Source organism: Myodes glareolus, chromosome X, assembly GCF_982192425.1.
Source record: "Myodes glareolus chromosome X, mMyoGla1.1, whole genome shotgun sequence".
Classification (NCBI taxonomy): Eukaryota; Metazoa; Chordata; class Mammalia; order Rodentia; family Cricetidae; genus Myodes; species Myodes glareolus.
The window spans coordinates 141791020-141814997 of record NC_142053.1 but is presented as its reverse complement, the minus strand read 5'-3'; the positions used below and the strand labels follow the sequence as shown (position 1 = coordinate 141814997).

The window sequence follows — 23978 nt, the reverse complement described above, 5'->3', positions numbered from 1 at the left end:
CCTCCATGGATTTCCTCATCTCCTGCCCAACCCCATTAGCTGCTAGCTCCTTAGCATCCTCAGACAGAAACCTCAGAGGCTGGGATAGGGTCAGCATCCTGAGGCCAGTTGCTTTTGACAGTTTCCTTTCTGGTCAAACCTGGTCTCTGTTCTGCTCTAAGTGTATCACTCAACACGGCAGCTGCAGCACAGAAAGCGAGATGGAGCCCCTAGCTGGAGCTAACACTGCGGCCTTCCACCAGCGCTGGCCAGTCCGACTGCTGCTGTGGGTCTCAGCTCTGAGCTGTTCTTTTTCCTCACCAGCTTCTCTCCCTCCGTCCCTGGTACCCCGAGTCAGAAGCAGCTACACTCTGGGAAGGACGTTCCTCGGTCTTGATAAATGCAATGCCTGCATCGGGACATCCATTTGTAAGAAGTTCTTTAAAGAAGAAATAAGGTCAGAATTGCCATGAAATAACTCTGAGGAGCAAATTAAGCTTCTCTTAGTGTGAAGAGATCTAATTTATGGATGGGAGCTAGAGGAAGGCATTTAACTGTGGTAATAGCTTGACATAGAAAGGCAAGGGTAGAAGGCAAATTCTAGCCCTAAATGCTAAAATCTAAGGTTCCATTTGAAACTGAAGGCTGAAATTTCTTTTCTGTGACTGTGGTGGCCTGAGACTGTTGAGTTTTCCTACTCATTCCTCATAATGGAAAGAATAAATTATATAGGAAGCTACTATGTGGCAGACATTTTAAACCATTCCAATCTCAGGTGTTGACAGTTTGCACCCATTATTCAGACATTAAGCAGACATGGCAGGATTAAGGGACTTGCAAGAGGCAGACCTGGGATACAAAGAAAGACAGTTTGCTCCAACATTTCAAAGGCTGTCTTCTGCTGTGTGATAATGATCTGAGGAAAATCAGAGTTTAGTTCATTGTGATATATGTGTCTCTCATGAGAAAAGGGCATTCATGTTGATCAGTACACAGTCACAGGGTATTTAACAAGGCTAGAAACCAGTATGGACTACGTGGGAGCAGCCGCCATAACTTTGCTCCTTACGTTCTAGGTGGTCAGGAGAAAGGACAATATTGCAAATAATATTGAGGTTTGGTCTGATGCAGGCCAGACTACAGGAGTGCCAGACAGGGAACACTGATTACAGAGAGAGATTTTCTGGGGAGAGGACTTCTGAGCAAGGTCTTTCAGGATGAACTGAGGGTTTTGCAAGGGGAAGGCAGAAGAATTATCATAAACATGGGTGGAAGTGTGTGCGGAGAGATGAGAGGTGCTGGTGGCTGAAGCCCTTGGTATAGGTGGATATGGGCAGAGGAGAAGCCTGAAACGACACGTGAGGCACAGTCCCTTGAATGCTGGACCATGAAATGGAGCACTTAGCTTGTGAACCAGTAACTCCCAGTTTTTTTCAGAACCAAAGACCTTTTGACTGGCTCCCTTTCTCCTCCTCTCACCTCACTGAAACCTAGCCTTCTGCCTGTAAGATGCTGTGACCAAACAAAAGGCGTAAGCAATAATATACAACCTCTCCATTAGCCAAACATCTATGATTGTTACACTAAGTTACTAAAAAGAAACAATAGAAAAGTTCAATCAAAAATGTTAAATTTCTTTTTCTATTTTGCTTTTTTTTTGTTACTACATATTCTTTCTACAAAATAATGGGCTTACTTACAGCATTGCCATGCATGTATATTATGTGCCTTAGTGGTGTTTACCCCATTACTTTTTCTTGAGCGCCTCTTCCCAATAACCTTCCTCTTCTCAAATCGTTCCTCTTTATTTTCATTTCATATATTTTAAAAAAATTAAGCCCACATGTGAGAAAAATGTAGTATTTGTTTTTCTGAGTCTACCTTATTTCTTTTTTTTTTTTTTTGAAAGTAATTTTATTAAATTATAAAGAGTTTCCACTTACGCCCCTCCTCCCAACGCCCTCCCACTCCCCCCCTCCCTCTTCTCCTCCCTCTTTGTCCCCAAGGGCAGTCAGGGTCTCCTGCCCTGTGGGAAGTCCAAGTTCCTCCCCCCTCCCTCCAGGTCCAGGAAGGTGAGCATCCAAACAGACTGGATCCCAAAAATCCAGTATATGCAGAGGAAACCAGTCCCAGTGTCATTGTCAATGGCTTCTCAGTAAGACTGCAGGCCAGCCACATTCAGAAAATCCGGCCACATTCAGAGAATCTGGTTGGATCACATGCTCGTTCAGTCACGGTCCATCTGGCCTTGGTAAACTCTCATTAGATCCGACCCCTTGTATCAGTGGGTGATAGTATCCCTCGCAGTCCTTCGTCATTTTCTTCCTTCCATTTGGATCTTGGGGGGCTCAGTTCCGTGCTCCAACGCGGGCCTCCATCTGTATCGTCATCCAACGCCAGATGAGGGATCTCACTCAGAGTCTACCTTATTTCATTTACTATGATGATCTTCAATTTCATCCATTTTCGTAAAAATAACATCATTATGTTATTCTTTATGGTTGCATAAAACTTTGCGTGTGTCTGAGTGTGTGTGTGAGAAAGAGAACATTAAACTTAATTTTTATTTTATTTCATGTTTGTGTGTGTTTTTCCTGCATGTGTGTCTGTGCATCAAATGCATGGCTGGTACTTGAGGAAGCCAAAACATGGAGACAAATCCCCTGGTATTGGAGTTACAGACAGTTGGCTGCTGGGACTTCAACCTGGTTTTGCTCTAAAAGTGCTTTCTTAACACTGAGCTATCTCCCTAGATCTATTAAACTTCCTCTTATAATTTTAGATGTTTTAGAGAGTTTATGTGGACATTTGCTGTTAAGAATTTTTCATTTCTGTTTTCTTCTTTCTGGTGATAAAATGAAAATGCAGGGCCTTTCGAATGCAGCCAACTGCTCTCTGGCTGACTAAAAGCTTTGTGAAGGTTGCAAAGTTGAACAATCCCTAATTGAGACTGCTCTGCTGCAGACACTGGGGAAGATGCTAAGCTGGGAGATAAAATCCATGTTTCAGGGGATCTTACAGAAAGCCAGAGGCAGGATGACCTGGGCTTGCTCTTAGGGACTGAAGAACCGGAAGAGAGGTGAGTTCAGATAAAGAGGACAGAAAAAAGCCATCTGGATTCAGTTCTGTGTTCATTTTGTTGACTGATGAATTATGAAAGGAAGTAATATAAATACAGAGATATTGAATTTGAACTCAGAAATTCCCACCTAGGAAGTGGGGTGCAGAGAACCAAGAATATAGTGAAGCATGCTGATTACTCTGAGAGAGTAGCAAATGAAGATAGGGATGTAGTTTAAACTGGGAGAGAAAGGAACTGCAGGATTCCAAAGAAGAGCTCTAGGCTCCCGCCCTCCTTCGTCAAATTCCAGATGCTTTTTCTGGCAACACTCTTTCTTTAGAATTCAAGACATTCCATGTGTACCTAAAAAGAAAGTATGCAGATAGACACAGGAAAACATCAAACATGGCAGGCTGGTGGGATTACAGCACTCTATGCTGAGAATGCTTAACCTCAACATAAAGAGACAAAGAATACCTAAAGGTATGGACTTGCTCATCCCCTGCCTCACTACCTTATAAATAATTTTCTTTTATTATAAGGACCGTAGTTACTTATTTTAGAAATATTAAGAAAAATTCAAAATAAAAATCGTATAGAATTCATTCTCAAATGGGCTATAGAGATGGATCCATGGGTAAAGTGCTTACTGTGAACTTGGATCCCAGCACACACACAAAAACTGGACATGGCTATATGGGCTTGTAACTCCTGAACCGGTAAGTGGTAACAGATAGATCCCCAGATACCCTGTTAAAAAATAAATAAAGTTATGTCTCTCTTAGGTTCTTCTTTGTTGTCTGGATTCTCTGGAATTGTGAAATGTAGGCTATTTTTCTTTATTTTATGTCTAAAAGCCACTTACAAGTGAGTATATATTTTAGATTCATCTGTTGAGAGTTCTCTGTTTAGGTCTGTACCCAATTTTTATTGGATTATTTGATCTTTTGATGACAAATTTCTTTTTTTTCTTTTTATTTATTTATTAAAATTTCCACCTCCTCCCCAACTCCCATTTCCTTCCCACTCCCCTCTCCCCCTCCCCCTCCCCCTCCCTCTCCAGTCCTAAGAGCAGTCAGGGTTCCCTGCCTGCCCTGTGGGAAGTCCAAGACCCTCCCCCCTCCATCCAGGTCTAGGAAGGTGAGCATCCATACAAATCAGGCTCCCACAAAGCCAGTCCATGCAGTAGAATCAAAACCCAGTACCATTGTCCTTGGCTTCTAAGTCAGCCCTCATTGTCAGCCACATTCAGAGAGTCTGATTTGATCACATGCTCCATCAGTCCCAGTCCAGCTGGCCTTGGTGAGCTCCCATTAGATCAGTCCCACCATCTCAGTGGGTGGACACATCCCTTGCGGTCCTGACTTCCTTGCTCATGTTCTCCCTCCTTCTGCTCCTCATTTGGACCTTGGGAGCTCAGTCCAGTGCTCCAATGTGGATCTCTGTCTCTATCTCCATCCATCGCCGGATGAAGGTTCTATGGTGATATGCAAGATATTCATCAGTTTGGTGACAAATTTCTTGAATGCCTTGCATATTTTAGAGATCAGACCTCTGTCTGATATGGGGTTGGTGAAGATCTTTTCCCATTCTGTAGGCTGCCATTTTATCTTATTGACTATGTCCTTTGCTTTACAGAAGCTTCTCAGTTTCAGGAGGTTCCATTTATTTATTGATGCTCTTATTGTCTGTGCTACTGGGGTTATATTTAGGAAGTGGTCTCCTGGGTCAATGTGTTCAAGTATACTTCCCACTTTCTCTTCTATAATGTTCAGTGTGGTCGGCTTTATTTTGAGGTCTTTGATCCATTTGGACTTGAGTTTTGTGCATGGTGATAGATATGGATCTATTTTCATTCTTCTACATGTTGATATCCAGTTATGCCAGCACCATTTGTAGAATACACTTTCTTTTTTTTCCATTTTACATTTTTAGCTTCTTTGTCAAAAATCAGGTATTCATAGGTGTGTAGATTGATATTTGGGTCTTTGATTTTGTTCCATTGGTCCTCCTGTCTGTTTTTATGCCAATACCAGACTGTTTTCAGTACTGTAGCTCTATAGCAGAGTTTGAAGTCAGAGATTGTGATGCCTCCAGAAGTTCCCTTATTGTACAGTATTGTTTTAGATAGCCTTGGTTTTTTGTTTTTCCATATGAAGTTGAGTATTGTTCTTTCAAGGTCTGTAAAGAATTTTTGCTGGGATTTTGATGGGCATTGCATTGAATCTGTAAATTGCTTTAGGTAAGATTGCCATTTTTACTATGTTAATTCTATCTACTCTAGACAACAAAGAAGATCTAATAGAGATGTGTATGGATGTAATCTACATGAAAAGTAGAAAAAGAGAAGATCTTCTGAGTAAATTGGGAACATGGGGATCATGGGAAAGGGTAGAAGGAAAGGGGAGAGGAAGGGAGGGGAGCGGAGAAAAATATATAGCTCAATAAAAACAACTAAAAAAATAAATCCTACATTAAATATTTCCACTAAATTATAATGTCCCATATCAGAAAGCAGAAATATCCTATTATTAGTCAAAGCACCTTTTCTATGGTTCCTTTTTGTAGAATTTATGATTAAATAAAACAGTCTTTCTTCACTAAAATAGGAAGGCAGTTTTCACAATGTTTATAAAAGATTTGCCTCCAGAGACGATAACCCTGTTGTCATGGCTTCCAATATGCCAGGGTGGATGCTGACTAATTCCTGTTCATTACCATTATCTCTTTATTGTTTGTTAATTTAAAAAAAAAACGTTAAGAATGTTTCAAATTGGAGCTGGCAAGATGGCTCAGCAGTCTTCCAGAGGTCCTGAGTTCATTTCCCAGCAACCACATGGTGACTCACAGCCATCTGTAATGAGATCTGGTTTCCCTTTCTGGTGTGCAAGTATACATGGAAGGAATGTTGTATATATAATAAATAAATGGCCATTGCATTGAATCTGTAAATAAATAAATCTTTTTTAAAAAGAATGTTTCAAATTAAAACAATAAAAATTTTATTGATTTAAAAAATAATTTTTTTAAAGAAAACATAATCTTAGTATTGGGAAGGCAGAGACAGATAAGATCCTGAAGCTCGTTGACCAGCCAGCCTAGCTGAAATAGAGAGTCCTAGGTTCTTTGTGAGAGAGACTATCTCAAAAAACAAAATGGTTAAGATTAAGAATGATTAAGAAAGACACCTGACATCAACTTCTGACCTTCACACATACATACAAACAGTAGGTAGCATCTACACCCAAATACACATGTACGCACACATACACACACACACGCGTGCGTGCGCGCGTGCATGCTCATGTCCACCTGTATAAAGATCCAATACTCTCTAGGGATTTTCATAGTATGTGAAGAATATTTGTTCACATTATTAAATATTCTTCTCCATAATTTGGTTTTAATGGCTTCATGATATTGGTACAGCAACCAACTATAATATATTTAACTAACCCACAAGCATGAGACACAGAATTTTTTCACTTTTCAATATTATAAACAATGATGTGTCAAACATTACTGCAGCAAGAGTTTGTGCCTCTCACTAATTCCCTGTGACAAACTCTTAAAAATGGTATATATGGATGAAAAAAACTAATTTTTAGGATTTTATGTATGTATATGTAGTCGGATGCTGCTCGTTCATTTCCCAGCTGCGCAAAATAATCACTCAAAAACTATATTAATTACATAAGCTATTATTAGCTTATGCATATTTCTAGCTCACACTTACATCTTAAGCAGTCACATGGTGTCTCACTGACTCCACTTCTTCCAGCATTCAGTTTGATTTTCCTGTCTAGCTCTATTCTGCCCAATCATAGGCCAAAGCAGTTTCTTTATTAACCAGTGGCATTCACAGCATAGAGAGAGGAACCCCAAATCACCTTTCTTTTTCTGTCTAAATAAAAAGGAAGGTTTTAACTTTAACACAGTAAAATTACATATAACAAAACCTGTATCAAGCAAGAATTATAGCTACAATATTTATATCTACTTCATTTTTATCATAACTATAGAAAACTATAATTATAACTCTATTCTTTAACTCCATCAAAGACTCCAGAAAATATAATATTACCTAAGCAAACATAAAGTGCATTGTAAGCAAAATTCTGGAATTGAAAGAGACATCTAGCATCCTGGAGAGTCACCCAAAGTTCTTCTGTAACATTGAGGCATCCTTCTTCAGCCTACAGGTCCATAGTATCCAGCAGACTTTTCCATGAAGCAGCAAATTTCAAAGACAGTTCCGCCTATATTGGCAGTTTGTCAGTCACTTTCTTCTGTGTCCTGCAGTATGTCTGGCAGACTCTTTCATGAAGCAGGAACCCTGAAGAACTGTCTCACCTTTAGGGAAGTTCAGCAGTCATTTTTCTGTGGTTCCTGAAAGTCCAGTCAAACAGTTCAGGCAAGAGCAGTTTCTTGCCCAAATGGCTAACAAGCTCCATGAGGAGCCTCTTTGATGCCCATCTTCCTCTTGAAGTAATTGGTACTGCCAGGAGCAGATGTGTCTCATTGTCATGAAAAGTCCTAAGTTCTTAAAACATTTTAAATACCATATTCTGAAGGTCTTTGAAAGATTTGAAGAATACCTATCTAACTGAAATACATCTCTATATATTTAGAAAACCTAACTAGCATCGCTATAAGCTTGACTATTATAGATGATTTTTAACCTGTATTTCTTAATTATACATTATATTTTTAAATGAGCTGCACAAGCATAATGTCTTAATCAAGAGTAGAAATATATATAACAAAATTGATCTTAAATTTTTATTAATAAACCAAGATTCATACCAATGCAAAGTATTGATCTCTATAGCATATCCTTTTTTAAATGTAAAGAAGCATTTATAAACAATATTTGGAAATTCTACATGTATATACATGTATACATCTTTGAATGAGTACTCTTAACTATAAAGCTCATTTCTTGCACATTCACAAATATTTGATTTGATATTAATACTAATCAATAATGTTATTACATATATTAATATTACAAATGTTAAGTATTTTCTTAAACAAACTTATCTGCTGATGCAAATAACCCCAGTCAGACCAAATTAGACTGAATTAAAATATACCCAGGTTTAACTGAGTGTCTGCGCTCCTGGGTGGTCCTGGAAAAACACGAAGGAAGGGAGAAAAGCTGAAATGACCACCAGAGAGGGAAAGGGCATGTTTATTCTCTGGAGGGTAGTTTAAATAGCCTGTGGGAGTGGTCTTGACCTTCCCTGGGGAGGGGTCACCATTTGGTGGGTTTCCTTGACCCTCCCTGGGGAGGTGTTACCTTTTGGCAGACTTTTTCAGAGGTGGAGTTTGGACTGAGGCAACTCCCATGGGAGGGAACTTGGAATGGAGATTTCTGCCCAGCATTTCAAAACTGGATGCCAGGGGGCTGGGGTAAAGCCCCCAACTAGATGTTATAGACTCTGTATAAAGGGGTGCCAGGGAGCTGAGGTGATGCTTCCAATCACTAGATCTATTAATATTTGTCCATATTGTGCAAAGGTACTTAGTGGCAGTGTTTTAGAAATATTGACAGAGACCTAAATGATGTGGTTTACACAAGGGTTTACACAAGGACTTCATAAGACCAAAGCAAGTTTATAAGGGGAACAGTATATGGTGGGCCTGGAAAGGTCATAGTGAATTGTGTTAAGTAGCATGACTATACCCTAAGTGCTTTGGAAAGATCCCGAATGTTTCAAGGGCTCAGTGTGGTGCAGAGGCACATAAAAGAGAGACTGAAGAAAGAAATATTCTGGGAGGCATGTATGACCAGGATCCCTCCTAGGGAATCTTGGGCTTATTCATTATCTCATCCTCCTAACTACATGTAATTGGGCTAACATCTTTAATTCTTACTCTCAAAACCTTAAAGAATGTTCAGACACCTCTTACTGACTAGTGAAGGGCTTTCCAGAAAACAAGTTGGGTTTTGTTTGTTTTGTTTTTTGCCTTCCCCTTTTTCTTGCCTTTTTTGTCCCCTTCACAAAAGAGTTGGTAGTTACTTTTCTTGTCTCTGTGACCAAATACATGACAATAAAAACAGTATATTAATGGAGGGATGGTTTAATTGTGCCTTGTAGTTTGAGAATAATCCAATCCATCATAGCAGGGAAGGAATGTCAGAGAACACTTGGCAGCTCTGTAGCCACAGGAGACCTCAGCAGCTGGCTGCATAGTATTGGCAGATGAGAAGCAGAAAGAGATGTATGCTGATGCTCAGTCAGCTTCCTCCTTTTTACCCTTTGACTCGGTAGGAAGCCCTGGAACACAGGGTGGTGCTACCTCCCGTAGCATCTTCCTACCTCAATCCAACCTCTCTAGAAACCCCCTCCAAGGCATACCCAGAGGTATTTCTCAGGTAATTTGAAATCCACTCAAGATGGTAGTAAAGACTGGCTATTAACAAAGAGAACAGTAATTATTGCCTTAATTTATTTTCTGACCCCAATTCAGAAGTCTTGGCAACTCTGGGACCTATATGATCCATTCATCCATGTGCCAATTCATCCACTGTCCATTCATCCAGGCAGTCCTCCATGCATTCTTCTCTACACCACCATCATTTTGTGCATTCTATAATCCTGTCCTTTGAACATCTTTCTCCTCTCATCCAAATATCCACCCTGGTCCATCTATACATCCAAAGATTCATTCATCCAACTACAAGGTATTGAGTACCAACTTGGTAGGAAGCACTCTGCTAAACTCTTGAGTTATAAAGTTGAAATATTTTCCCATGAGGATATTGTTATTGAGGAAACAGAAAAACAAAGTAATATTTAAAGCACAATATATAAAATGTCCAATGCAGAGTGTCATGGGAACATATAGAAAGGAAGCCATCTCAAATAGAAGCAAAACAAATAAAGATCAGGAATGGTACCTATCAAGGATTTAAAATGTTGTGTAGGTGCCATCCAGAGAAGAAACAGGAGGAAAGAGTTTCAGACAAAGGGAAGGGCATGTCAGAAACCTGAAAGGATGTAGTTATCCAAGGGTACCCAGTAGCTTAGTGAGACCAAAGGAAATTTGTAAGGAGAATGAAAGCACAGCAGGTGATGAGCCTTGAAAGATCACTGTGGACTGTGCTAAAGACCATGACTGTATCCTGAGAGTTTTAGAAAGAAGATGGGTGTTTTTAGGGTTCAGCATAGATCTGGGGCATGAAAAGAGATAAGAAATATTTTAAAATGTATGTGCAATACAGTAAAAGAGAATACTTCATACCAATTCTAGTTCCGTCTTCCGTAGCACCACCACCACTACCAACCACATGTCTGGCCTACTCACCTTGATTTTCTCCAGTTCTGAGGAAGTATGGCCCTGCTGATCTGCCCTTCCTGCAGGAAGAAACTCAGCCAGCCTTACCTCAATCATACCTTTGATCTCCATTCAAAAGAAAGAGTACAAAGGTGCCTGGGTCTTATGTTGTTTTGTTTTGTTTTCCCAACTCCAGAATAGTGGCATTTTAATGAATGAAGAGCAGGGCACATTTTCACCAACACTCTTCTAGTCTGTGAAGTAGGCAGTTGATACTGTGAGATACACACTTCCCCTTTGCAGCACTAAGTGTCACACCATTTTGAATGGGAGAGAACCTGTCTGTTTTTCCTCAAATTCATTATGAAATCCCTTCGGCCATCACTGAACTTGCAGATCACCTACGATGACACGCTGTCATCTCATCAAGCCTCCTCAGAAAATGAAAGCAGAGAAAAAGAACAATAACCTTGGCCCCACAGAGTAGGAAGTCTCTCTCCCCTCAACTCTACCAATTGGCTGAAGGAATCCCTAGGAGCTGCCTCCCTTATGAGTAATTGTGTTTCTTCAGAGAAGCCACATATATTCTGTCTTCAGCTTTTCATCCTCAAAACAAGATGGAAATGGGGGTAAGCTTTCAGGACTTGCCAGTTCTGGCCTTTAATAATATTATTGACCTGCTCACATGAGCTAACTCATAAAATGGACTATATAGGAATAAATAATTGCAACATTGTGAGGACTGCAAGCTCTGCAGCCTTGATGCTACTTCTTCCAATTCCTGGTCAAATATTTTGGAAACATTATGTAGCCATCCGATGCCTCGGTGTCCTCATCTGCACAATTCGTAATGATAACAGTGTCATAGGTATATTGAAAGGATTATGGTGATGTGGGATTTCCCTCTGTATGCTGTGAATGCCATTGGTTAAAAAAAGAAACTGCTTGAGTCTGTGATAGGAGAGAATAGAGCTAGGCAGGGAAGACTAAGCTGAATACTGGGAGGAAAAAAGGTGGAGTCAGGGAGAAGCCATGGAGTCACCAGAGGAGACATGAGCTGCCAGCGGGAACCTTGTCTGTAGGCCATGAGCCTCGTGGTAAAATATAAAATAATAAAAATGGGTTAATTTAATATGTAAGAGCTAGCTAGGAATACTCCAGAGTCATTGACCAAGCACTGTTTCAAATAATATAGCTTCTGCGTGGTTATTTTGGGAGTCTGAATGACCGGGAAATGAACAAGCAGCCTCCTACAACAGATTATGTGTTAGGGATGTGGTTTAATGGTAGAGCATTTGCCTAGTATGTTTGATACCCTGGGTGTAATACAAAAAGATTAAATGAATTGATACACATAGTTTAAAACAGAAGATGACATATTTAAACGCTTCATAAATTTAAGTTACTGTTTCTAATTGGAAATCCTAAGTTCCAGGACCTTTGTGGGGTTGGAACTTCATGAGTAGGAGAAGCCAATGAAAGCAGGACTGTCTCTAGGCCCTGAGCCTTTTCTAATCCTTCTTAGAGGGGAAAGTGGTTCTCCGCAGTTGTCTTCAAACTTCCATTGGGATGACACTTTTCAAGTTCTTCTTCTTCAATATCCCTGTGGCAAGATTCTTAAACAGAACCTCCTGGACCTGCATCCATTGCTGTTTGCATTGTTATACTGCAGGAGCAGCTTGCTGGCATCTCTTTCTCAACAATAAGAGACTGGCGCTCTAATACAGAAGGGACTCGGAAACCTGGGATCTCCGGCTATTGTTTCTTGACCTTGACCTTTTGCCCTTAAACTTTTTCTGTGGTTTGCCTGGCTATCAAAATACTAGGAATGAACTGATAGTGTGGTTCAGTTGTAGCACATTTTGGTAGCAACACGCAAGGTCCTGAGATTCCTCCCCAGCACTGCAATTAACAAGCAATCAGTGGAAAACTTGTAATCTCTTCAAACAACAATGAATTCTATGAGTAAGAAAACAAAACAATATACAGTTTTGAACTCATCAAAATGCTTATTCATTGAGAATATACTAACTAAAACTCATTACCAATGACTGCCCGATAGTGCTCAATAACAAGAATGGAAAACACCCTTTTAAGTTCAGTATTTGATATAGTCTGACTTTCACTTGCAATATGACCTTCAGTTAATTACAATGAATGCAAACTTTTTCTGAGTAATTTTTTTCAGACATAAATCAAAAGCAGATTCAACATTCTTCCCTAATGGAAATGTCAGCGCACAGCTGGAGAGGTGACTCTGCTAGAAAGTGTAACCATGGAGCCTAGAAAACCAGCAGATGACAAGAGGCCAGTGCCTCTCCCCTAAGGCGGGTTAAAAGCTGACTGCGCCACAGTACACTGTCACACACCTGCTGGAGCCAGATGGCTTCAGACTTGATGGACAAGAAGCTGCCATGGATGCCTGAAATTTGCTTGGTGCTGATGGCTTAAGTCAATGTCGATGGGGCTCCTTGGTGTTGGATATGGGGGTGGAGTGGTCTCTCAAGTTCAAGCCCAAGAGCCTCTTGGAGAACTGTATTTCCAGAACCCAGGCATTGGTCAAAGAATGGGTGGTTTGGACAAGCAGAGTAGGTAAAGGATAGACTTGGTGCTTTATACCTCTGGCTGTCAACATTGTATTCCATTTTGAGCAAGATAATTAGACTCTGTCAGCCTCAATTTCCACATGTGTAAGGTGAGAGTGGGGCATGAAAAGAAACAGAAGTGTAAAGCTATTGTCTTTAAATGGGGTTGAAGTTCAAAAAGCCATAGTTGTCCCTTCTATACATTGGGAGAAGAGGGTAGTTTTTGTGTGACCTCTTTTGACATCACATGTACACTTCTGAGGTTGGCCAAAACCAGATAATCCTCTTGGAAAAGGAGTTTGGAACAAATTAAAGGGAAAGAAATGTTCCAACAGGCTGCTGCCCCGTCTCCCTGGCTCACCTCTGCCTCACAGGCTTATCCTATGCTTCCCACAGCTTTGACAACTTGATGACTTCCCACCTGAGACCACCTCCTCAGGACTTGACTTCTTATGCTGCAAATTACTCAGATGATTCTAAAACCTGGCGCCCTGTGGAGGTCTCTCGATTGGTCAGCAAGTACCAAAGCGAGATCTCTGACAGGAAAATATGTGCCTCTGCGTCGGCTCCGAAAACCTGCAGCATTGAGCGCATCCTGCGAAAAACGGGGAGGTTCCAGAAATGGCTGCAGGCCAAACGACTCACACCTGACCTAGTGCAGGTGAGTGTGGGCCTTGGTAGAATGAGGGGTGGCAGGAGATATCCATTCATAGCTCACAGCTCAGTAGTTCTCAACCTGTGGGCCGCGACCCTTTTGGGGATTGAGTGGCCCTTTCACAGGAATCACCTAAAGCAATCAGAAAATCCAGATATTTATATTATGCTTCATACAGTAGCAAAATTACAGCTATGAAGTAGCAATGAAAATAATGTTATAGTTGGGGAATAACCACACATGGGAGCATGTGCCAGTAATCCCAGTACTCAGGCGGCAAAGGCAGGAGGAGCATTACACAAGTTGGAGGCCAGTCTAGGCTACAAAGTGACTCTCTCTCTCTCTCTCTCTCTCTCTCTCTCTCTCTCTCTCTCTCTCTCTCTCTCATGTGCGCACACACATACACACACACACACACACACACACACACACACACACACACACCATTGACTCTGCTCTGCCCCCTTAGCAAACCTGACTGGTACATGTGGAGACTGGAAAGCAGGCATTAGGAAGAGTGCAGGGTTGATCTCAAAGGCACCATCTGACACTGCATAGAGCTGAGCTTCCCAAGGTTGTCCTTCTGCTCTGCCTTCTTGCTCACAAGTCCATCCTGAGGCATATAGTCCCTCAAGGCAAGAATATTTCCATCTGGAAACTGGGAAACAGCAAAAGAAGGAACTTCCTAGTGTACAAGATGCATTCTAAAGTCTGTGGGGATCTCTACTACCACCACAGCCACAGGCGAGCAATTCTGTCACAGGGAAGCGAAGCAGTAGTTCGGTTCAGCATGACTAAGTAGCCAGTGTTGGTTCACACTTTGGTAATATGAACACAAATAATTTTTCAGGCATTTGAGTTTTTAAACAGAGTAAAATTTGGTGAATAACTTCCTGTTGATAAATAACTCAATCCCGTGTGCACAAGAAAAATTAAGACATGACTACATTGATAGGTACTCTTTGTAAAGTACATGTGACATCTCCCAGAAAGACAGATCTTATTCATTGACGAGCTCATATCTTGGCCACACAGATAGTGCAAAAGTCGCCAGTCATCTCTGCTCCCACTTTTATGGGTGAAAAACGGGTTATGTGTAACCCTGTAACATTCCTGGTTCCCCTAGGGCTTGTCTGTGAGCACAACAACCACCATACCTCTCACAAAAGGCATTAAAATGTTGCTAGATGAGCCTTAAGCTCTAGGCAAGTGTGGTTCTCAGACTTCCTAATGCCGAGACCCTTTAATACAGTTCCTCATATTGTGGTGACCTCCAACCATAAAAGTATTTGATTGGTATTTCATAACTGTAATTTCGCTACTGTTATGAATAATAATGTACATAACTGATATGTGACCCCAGTGGGGTCACGACCCACAGGTTGAGAACCACTGCTCTAGACTCAGGTAAACTCTTTTCCCTTTGAGTTCTAGACACTTCCATATTAACAATAGATGTGAGTTATCCCTTGGGTCTTGACAAGTTCAGAGTACCCTTCTGATACATCTAGGGTCACTTGTGTTGATGTATGTAGACATCAAGGCATAGGCCAGAGCTCCATGGAACATAAAAACTGTGCTTGAATCTAGGATCTCGCACTGAAAGTTGTAGCAGAATGAGAAGAGACAGAGTCCCAAGAAAAATTGGGCGTTTCTGGTTCTCATTCAAACATTCAACAGGTTCAACACTGTGCTTCAGCTGTGGATTTGGAGATGAATCACACACAACCTCCTGCCCTAGTCTTTTGGCTCAGTGGTAGAGACAGATAAGACCACTTTCACTACCAACTCTTTCATGTTGCGATGACAGTCTCTATGGGGACAAGGACCAGAGTACTGATTTAAGTCTTTTATTCACTGACCAATGGCCTTGAATTTAAGCCTTAGACTTGTCCTACTCTGCTTTGACATAAGACCCTCCAGGTTCTGACACTCTTTGATTTCTGTGGCTCTGCCACGTTTACTTGACAGACACACCTTACATCTACCGTCACCAAGTGTTGTGCTGGGCTTGGATTTTCTCATTTCTGGAGGCAGACATGCTACCGTTGTACTGCGAGATCCTGGCTTCTCTCATTTCTAAAATGGCAGTACATGCTCCTTGTCTGCCTGATTCCTTCATCCTCATATTCTTAGAAGTAGGAAATGCTTTAGAAAAAACCCCATCACTACAGAAATGCATGTGGAGTTTTGGTAATAATTGAGCCTCTTTTTTTATTCATTATGCAAAATTCTTCATCTGCTTTTTCATTTTGTATTTGACATGGAGCTTGCAAGTTTCTCTTCTTCCTACCCAAACAACATCTCTTCCCAACACTCAATACAACAGCCCAAACCTGAACTATTATCACTTTTCCTTGGCCCTCCCCTAACACATCTTTTCATCCCCACTGGACCTAAAAAACAGAAAAAAAAAGTATTTAAAAAAAACAGAAAAAATATCACCAACAAGTTTATAAATTCAGGAAAAACTCCATTGTTTTTCTATTCATGAAGAACAAAGTTCTCAGTATTCTTTTCTAGCAGCATCTTCTCCCTTTCTTGTCATACTTTTTTCCAGAGACCTTTGCCCTTGGAGTCTAAAAACTTTGCCCTTGAATTTTTGCTACTCCTAGGACTCATCTGACTATCACCCACAGGCCTCTTCTTAGCCTGAGAAAAAATTCAGTTTCAAATAGATCCTTTTCTACTAACACTGGAGGGAAAATCCCTCACCTTGCCTAACCCAGGAGAATTGAAAACAAGACTTTAAAATAGTGTTATAGTAAATATTCCTAACAGTGCTACTTATCATAGCCAAAGGGTGGGAACAGCCCCAATGTCCATCAACTGATGGATGGCTAAATAAAATGTGTTGTGTCCAAACCACAAACTATTTATTAGTCAGCTGTAACAGGGGAAAAAATACTGATTCACATCCACACAGATAAACCTTGAAAACATGATCCATAAAATAAGCCAGACACCAGAGGGCAAGCGTGATTCTATTTATAGGAAATGGTCTCAGCAGGCAAATGAACAGAGACAAAAAGAGAATTAGTGGTTGACAAGATCTAAGAATAGGAGAGAATTCAGAGTGTGTATTGTTGGGATGAAGTTCCTTTGGGGATGACAGACTCTAGAATGAGGTATTGATGACGTTTTCATAGCTTTTTGAATGTACTTTAACCCATCGAATTGTATAGTTTGAAATGAGTAAAGTGCCCAGACACTGTGATGCGTGCCTGTAGCTTTGGCACTTGGGAAGGTGAGGCAGGAAGCTGGCAAGTCTGAAACAGTTCTGCCCTACATAGTGAGGCGTTTTCTCAAAAGAAACAATAGTTAACATGTTGAACTTCATGCTATATATATGAACAGTTTTCTTTGTGTGTGTGGTTTTTCTAGACAGGGTTTCTCTGTGTAACAGCCTTGGCTGTCCTGAAATTTACTTTGTAGACCAGGTTGGTCTGGAACTCACAGAGATCCGCCTCCCTCTGCCTCCCAAGTGCTGGAATTAAAGTTGAGCACCACCACACCTGACCGTGAACTTTTTTTTAATGATATGTGAACTTTAGCTAAGTAATAAGTGGAAATATGATGGGGGTGAATGTGATCAAAGAACATTGTGTCGAAGTATGAATATGTCCTTGTTAAACTCAGTGCTAGGTACACTGAATGTTTGTCACTAAAAAAGGAAGAAGGAATCATTAAAATACTAGCCTATCTTGTGACTCCATTCTTTTAGAGCCATGTGATAGACAGCTAACCTCCTAGGCCAAAATGTTAACAGTGAGAGCATTTCACTATCAGCTCTCCAAGAAACAATTTGAGTACAAAGCCAACAGTGCAATTCTATGGCATAATAATAACAATAGTGTTTTGTTAACTGTCTCAGATGTTCCTAATACTGCCAACTTTCTATATTAATGAACTCCATAACTCTAGATTCTACCAATCACAGATGCATATTAATCTGTGGTTCTCACTTGTAGTCTTAGTTACTTTGGAGGTTGAGGCAGAAGCGCTTCTGAAACTCGGGAATTCTAAACTAGTCTATGCAACATAGTGAGAAACTACCTAAAAACAATCTAAAAGTGTCTGTATTAACTGTAGGCATACTTTTTATCCTTTTTGCCTTTCCCTAAGCAGTAAAGCATAGCTATTTGTATATGATTTAGGTTATTGTAAGTCATCTAGCCTAGACTCTACACAAGCGCTCCAACATTGTCTACAAATGATCAAGTGTTGTGGAAGATCATAAAGCCAACCACATACCCACCTATTCCTCTCCTGGAGGTCAAATATAGCTACAGAATCCTTCTCAATAGCATTCCAAACAAGCAGCCTCTGTTCCTGATCTCATCCAAAAAAAGCTGAGACCTCTGAGTCACCATTCATCCTTGATTTGACTGAACAGCTCTGCCCTGTTTTTCTGACAATCCATCAGGCATACATCCTCATTTCTGGTTAGAAAATCCTGTTTTTACTTATGTGTGAGTTTTATGAACAAAATGGGGAGCTATTATGGGATGGATTGAAAGGATATGTACCTCATCTTTCAATTTATACCAAATAGCCCAGAGTCAGCTCAGCCTATCTGCCAAGCCAGCCATGGCATCTGTCAGTGTTTAACTTAAGCTGCCCACCCCAACTCTCATTTCCTCAAGTGCCACTTTGTAACAGTGATCTAGGCCAGATCCCTTAAGTGTGTGTGTGTGTGTGTGTGTGTGTGTGTGTGTGTGTGTGTGAGAGAGAGAGAGAGAGAGAGAGAGAGAGAGAGAGAGAGAGAGAGAGAGGGCAGGGGAGGGAGGGAGAGAGAGAATATATTGTGTGTGTGTTCATATATTTGGGGAAGGTAAAAAAAAAAAGGCTACAATAAACTAGCAGGCCTTGTTCAGATAACTGGAAAGGCAGAGGGGAGAGGAGGGTAAAAAAATTACAGAAATGGAAGTGAACTGAGCCAAGGAGTCATCCAGCTGGCCAGTGGACCTTAGATCTCTACACTGTGTCTTGTTTGGTAATAAAGTCGGCATGGGTGAAAGGGCCAGTGGTCACCACTATTAGAGACAGACTCTGGAGTCTGGGGCTCCCCTCCTACAAATCCAAGTACAGCTGTGTCACACGGATACTCCCTGGAACCACAAACTGTTTACAGCGGGAGCTGCCAAAGATGGTGGCAGGACCAAGAATCAAGAGGAAGTTGAAAATCCAGGGCTTATGTGGCTGTGTGTTCCCAGCGCTTACAGTAATTAAACCGTGACTTTTCTGCATTGTTCTAATGGAAATATCCCACAGCCTAAATTGCTAGTCCCCGAACAACAGCGCAGCCAAGAACACCACAGTTTTTCAGGATATGCTTGTTTGTAAAACCACAAAGAAGGCTTCCTCTGTTGTTATGCCAAGTGCAAAGAACCCCAGCCAGGCAGGTGTTGGAGAGGGAAAAACATACCCTCCATCGTGTCTGTCTTCCATTCCTTCAAGAACCCTGTAACCTTCCTGGGACATAGTCCTAACTGCAGGTCGGGAAACCTCCAAGGAGATTGCGCTAGACGGACGAGGAGCTTTTTCACCACTAGATGGCATTACAGAGTCTTTCAACAGCTTTGTTTAAACCAGGATGCCTGGCAATTTTACTTCCTACTAGTTTCTTTCTTTCTTTCTTTCTTTCTTTCTTTCTTTCTTTCTTTCTTTCTTTCTTTCTTTCTTTCTTTCTTTCTTTCTTTCTTTCTTTTTTTTAAATAGATAAAATTCACCAAGACACAGTTTAATCATTCAGTCAATATAGGCTAATATGTAACTGCTGAACAAGGTTAATTCATTTTTGTTTAAATTTAACTCAAAAATATCTAAAGGGATGTTTACAGAACTGGAAGGACACTAGGAGGGAACCAGGTCCCTAAACTTAGTGTGGTTACAGACTGCACTATCTGCATTCTGATATCAGACATGGAATGACAAAGTCATATCATGGATGCAATTTTATATGAGATTCACGGCTACTTCTCAGAATATAAATTTTTAATTCCTCACAAGCCACCAGGTCAGGGACCCTTCCAAACCTTTCAACAGGTTTTTGTTTGTTTCTTTGTTCAAGTATTAGCATGACTATATTGATGCTGAAACATAAAAATATCTTGCTGCTAGCTGTATCGTTTTCATACTTGTCTAACACTGGAGTCAAAATTGAAATGACTAGCCGAGCATGATGAGGCACGTCTGTAATCCCAGCATTGGGAGGCTGAGGGCAAGTGGAGAGCCAGCCTAGGCTATATAGTAAGACACTATATCAAAACCTAACAAACAAAGGAATGACCGTTAGTGGACAAGAAAAGCCAAGCAACCAAAAGTGTCTTGGCAGTACTATCACATGGGACAGTTTTGTTTTGTGCATGCCCTTTGCCAAAGTCTTTCAGATCAGAGCCCGATCAGAGGCACATCAGAGGCATCATGAGACCTTGTTTCTGGGGACCCTTGAGAAGTAATGGCTGTACTGTTTGTTACCCACAGAAGTTTTGAGGTGCACTAGAGAGGAGCTATGGAATGGATGTGCCTCCACAGTATGACTTCTCCTGCCAACCATGAAATTTCTCAGAGTTGGCACAACTAAAATTTTAAATAATGGGATCTGTTTGGTGCCAAAATCATCGAGGCTTAGCTACTCACATTTGTAACAAAGAAGTTATATGGAAAAGAACTGAGACCCTGTGTAGTGGTTTGAACGAAATCACCCCATAGGCTCATATGTTTGCTGGAAGAAAGATTGGCGGGCTTGTTGGAGGAAGTGTTTCACTGGGGGTGAAATGAGGTAATTTGAGGTTTCAAAAGACTCCTGCTATTCCGACTCTCCTCTCTCTCCCTCTCTCCTGCCCTCTATTTATCGGTCTGTCTGTTTGTCTCTATCTCTATCTCTCTAGCTTCCTCACTCTCTCACCCTTCCTCTCTCTGCCTCTTTCATGCATATCTAGATGTAAGCTCTCAACTGTTCCTACCACCATGCCTTTGCTCCACCTTCAAGGACTCTAATTCTCTAAAATCATAAACCCAAATCAAACATTTTCTTTTATAAGTTACCTTGGTTATAGTGTCTTATCACAGCAATAGAAAAATAATTAAGCTGGGAGGTGGTGGCACACGTCTTTAATCCTAACCCTCAGAAGGCAGAGGCAGATGGAACTCTTGAGTTCCAGGACAGTCAGGGCTGTTACACAGAGAAACCCTGTCTCAACAAACAAAACAATAACCAAACAAAAACAAAATTAAGACACTTGACATACTAATTTCTAGGCCGTCCTTTGTATTGTGGATTAGTGAAAAAGGGGCAAGTAAGTCACCCACTCGGTCTGATAAAATGACTCCTAAATCATTCTTCATGGACCTCATGAATGAAAACAAAACAAAACGTGCTGAAAGGCTTTTTCAGGCTTAACAAGGCCAAGTTTAAGAAGAAAAAGGAGGCAAGAGAAGACTAAGTTAAAAGTAAGCATGAGACAAGTCCTAGGCCTGCCCATGTGTTACTCAAAAAGAGAAAATGAGAGGCCCCCAGTTGAAACAGAATTGAAGTCTGGACGTCAAGACAGACCATGAAAGAGGGTTTGTCTACACAGGGCTTTAACCTTTCCTGGCATTTGCACAGTAGTGAGCCAAACATTGTAATTATTGAATACTTTCTATATGCAAAGAAAGATATGTGAAAGAAAAAAATTACAGAACCAGCTTATGCATCATGTTTTAAAAGTATTTATTAGGCCATAAAACCTCTTAATTTTTGGAACTATAAATATTAAAGACCACTTTCTCTAATCAAACTGCAGTAATGTCAGACACAAAAATAAAAAGATAAAGAAAAAAGGAAGGATTTAACAGCAATCTTTAGATCACGGAGCAAGGTATTGAAATTGTAATATGCAGAAAATAACAAAGAAGAAAATTCCATATTACCACTATGTATATGATTTATTTGTCTTTAGCAAACCAGTGTTCAGCAGAAAATTAGAAATCAGTGTAGCGTTGTCTTGGGCAGCTGTCAGAAGAGTTTGGTCCTTCATGTGGAAGAATAATACAAAAAGATACAAAGTGCACACTTGTTCAGTATGAAATCAGGGCCACTTCTAGTAGACATAATTTTTCCAACTGAGTCAACTCTCCTTTCTAAATATTATCTAGACTTCTGTGGAAGGCAAGATTCCTAAACATTTCCTGTCTGTTAGGAAGTAAATTTACTCTCGGTTTGTATATGACAACAGGCCACAGAGCGAGATAAAAATAAATTTCTGAGGCCAGTAAGGTGGATCAGTGGGTAAAAGTATCTGCCACCAAGCCTAAGGACTTGAATTCGATCTCAGGAAACCACGCACTCCCACGAGGTATCCTCTGACCTCCACGTGAGTGCCTTGTCATGTGCTCCCACCATACACACACTAATTCAATAATTAAGGCTTTTGGTTTGGTTTGGTTTGGTTTGGTTTGGTTTGGTTTGGTTTTTCTTTCTCAAGAGTTTCTCTGTAGTTTTGGAGCCTGTCCTGAAACTAGCTCTTGTAGACCAGGCTGGACTTAACTCACAGCCTGCCTCTGTCTCCTAAGTGCTGAGATTAAAGGTGTGCACTACCACTGCCCGGCTATAATTAAGGTTTTTTGAGAGAGGAAGGAAGAGTTTATTTGGGAGGCACAGTTTTAGGGGATACAGTCCCTCACACTGGGGAAGGCAGAGCTGCAGGAGTCGGGAACAGCTAGATTTCTGTCAAGCATATGTCATAGGTTCTTGAAATAAACTTGAAACATCACTATTTAAAGTAAGGGAAAAACAACAACAACAAAGGATTATCTACCTTACCACACAATGACAGAAGACTCATTCCTTCAGAAAAAAAAAATAGGTTGTTTTAGGACAAAAGTCCCCTAAGAATGTTCTTTCAATTTATCTTCTTGTAACTTTCCTGCATATAAATTATTTCTATTCAATTCCTCAAAGATCGTCCTCCTAAATTGTTGTGTCTCTAGTCTAAACATCCCTAGTCCTATTTCCCATCTGCCGATTGCCCTCATATTGAAGTGTATTAATCTTTATATAAACTATAAACTCTGTGGTTAGATTTTAGTTTATAAGAACAGAACATTTAATTTAACCCACTAAATATTATCCTAGATTAAATCCATTACTCTAGTCTACCAGCTTGATCCTGATTTTAAAAAAGAGTCATATTTGTTTATTTTTATTTAATGTATGTGTTTTTGCATACATGTACGTGTGCACACTACATGCATGCTGGTGCCTGCAGAAACCAAAGGCAAGTTTTCGATTCCCTGCAATCCATATAGTTATGAGCACTGGAAACCAAACCTTGGTCCTCTGGAAAGACTTCAACTGCTGAGCCAGCTCTCTAGCCTCCTGATTCTGATTCTTTCTCATACTACAATCATCCCAAGTACACATCATCCTCAGTTTTAATTGACAGAACTTTAGTTTTAGTTGTTAATAAAATTTCTACATGGGACAGAGCCAAAAAGAAAACCTTATTGGTCCATGAAAATTTATCTATTAGTTTTCAGGCAAACCCAGTTAGCATTATCTTTTTTTTGTTGTTGTTGCAGTCAAGATGTTCAGTGTTATACTGAGAGTCATTGTTGAATATCTCACTAAGTACATATATTCTAAGTCCATTTCACTTCTGAGATTTAAAAAGAAATAAAATCACCAGGTCAAAGAAGAAAGCCAGTTAGGGAATACTTGATTAACAGAATTCTCAGTGACTCCATAATATCAAGTATTCTCCCGGAAATTTCTAAATCATCCCACTAAAGCCTTACTTTAGGATCTTTACCATGATCCAAGATGAGCCGTTTTCTCTAATCCACCCTGTGCTCCTTTGGAATATCTAAAACGTGCTTTGAAGTCTTTTCTAATACCTGCATCCACTGCCCGTGGCTCAGAGATACTGTTTGCAAAGTCTCTGTAGGTCTGGTTCAGAATAATACAAGCTTGTTTGGTGCAGCTGTCTTTCCATTGCTACTCACCACTTTGTTCCACTCTTTTCAGATCGAAGTCTCATCATCTGGCAAACAAGACGGTCAAACCTTAAAAAAAGCAGACCCTTCAGTTTGTTAGCCACCAAAATTGTTCCCATGACCCTATTCAACAAGACTTTTTTAAATCTCTGTACAATGCCAAGTGTTGTGATTGTTTGGTTTTGGATTTGCTTTTTTGTTTGTTTAGTTGGCTGGTTGATTGGTTTGGTTTGGTTTGGACAAGGTATTACTATTTATCTCAGGCTAGCCTTAAACTCATGATCTTCCTACTTTGGCCTCCTGAATGTTGGGATTTCAGGCATTTGTCACCACACTCAGCTCAAATAGCTATTTTTAAAGACTTCTAATTAAAGTATGAATTACATAATTACATAAATCTTAAGTATATTGGGTAAAATGTAACATGTGGGTT

At 40.4% G+C, this 23978-nt stretch overlaps 1 protein-coding gene across 2 annotated transcripts in view; it reads left to right on the top strand.

The window, feature by feature from the left end:
- Positions 1-66: 66 nt before the first annotated feature.
- The window catches only part of Dipk2b (divergent protein kinase domain 2B), a 46256-nt gene continuing 22344 nt past the window's right edge, over positions 67-23978 (top strand). For both annotated transcript variants that reach the window (XM_048461548.3, XM_085684906.2), the window contains exons 1-2: positions 67-436; positions 13306-13570. In XM_048461548.3, the coding sequence (XP_048317505.1) occupies positions 201-436; positions 13306-13570 (501 nt within the window). In that variant the 5' untranslated portion in view covers positions 67-200. The remainder of the gene's footprint in view (positions 437-13305; positions 13571-23978) is intronic.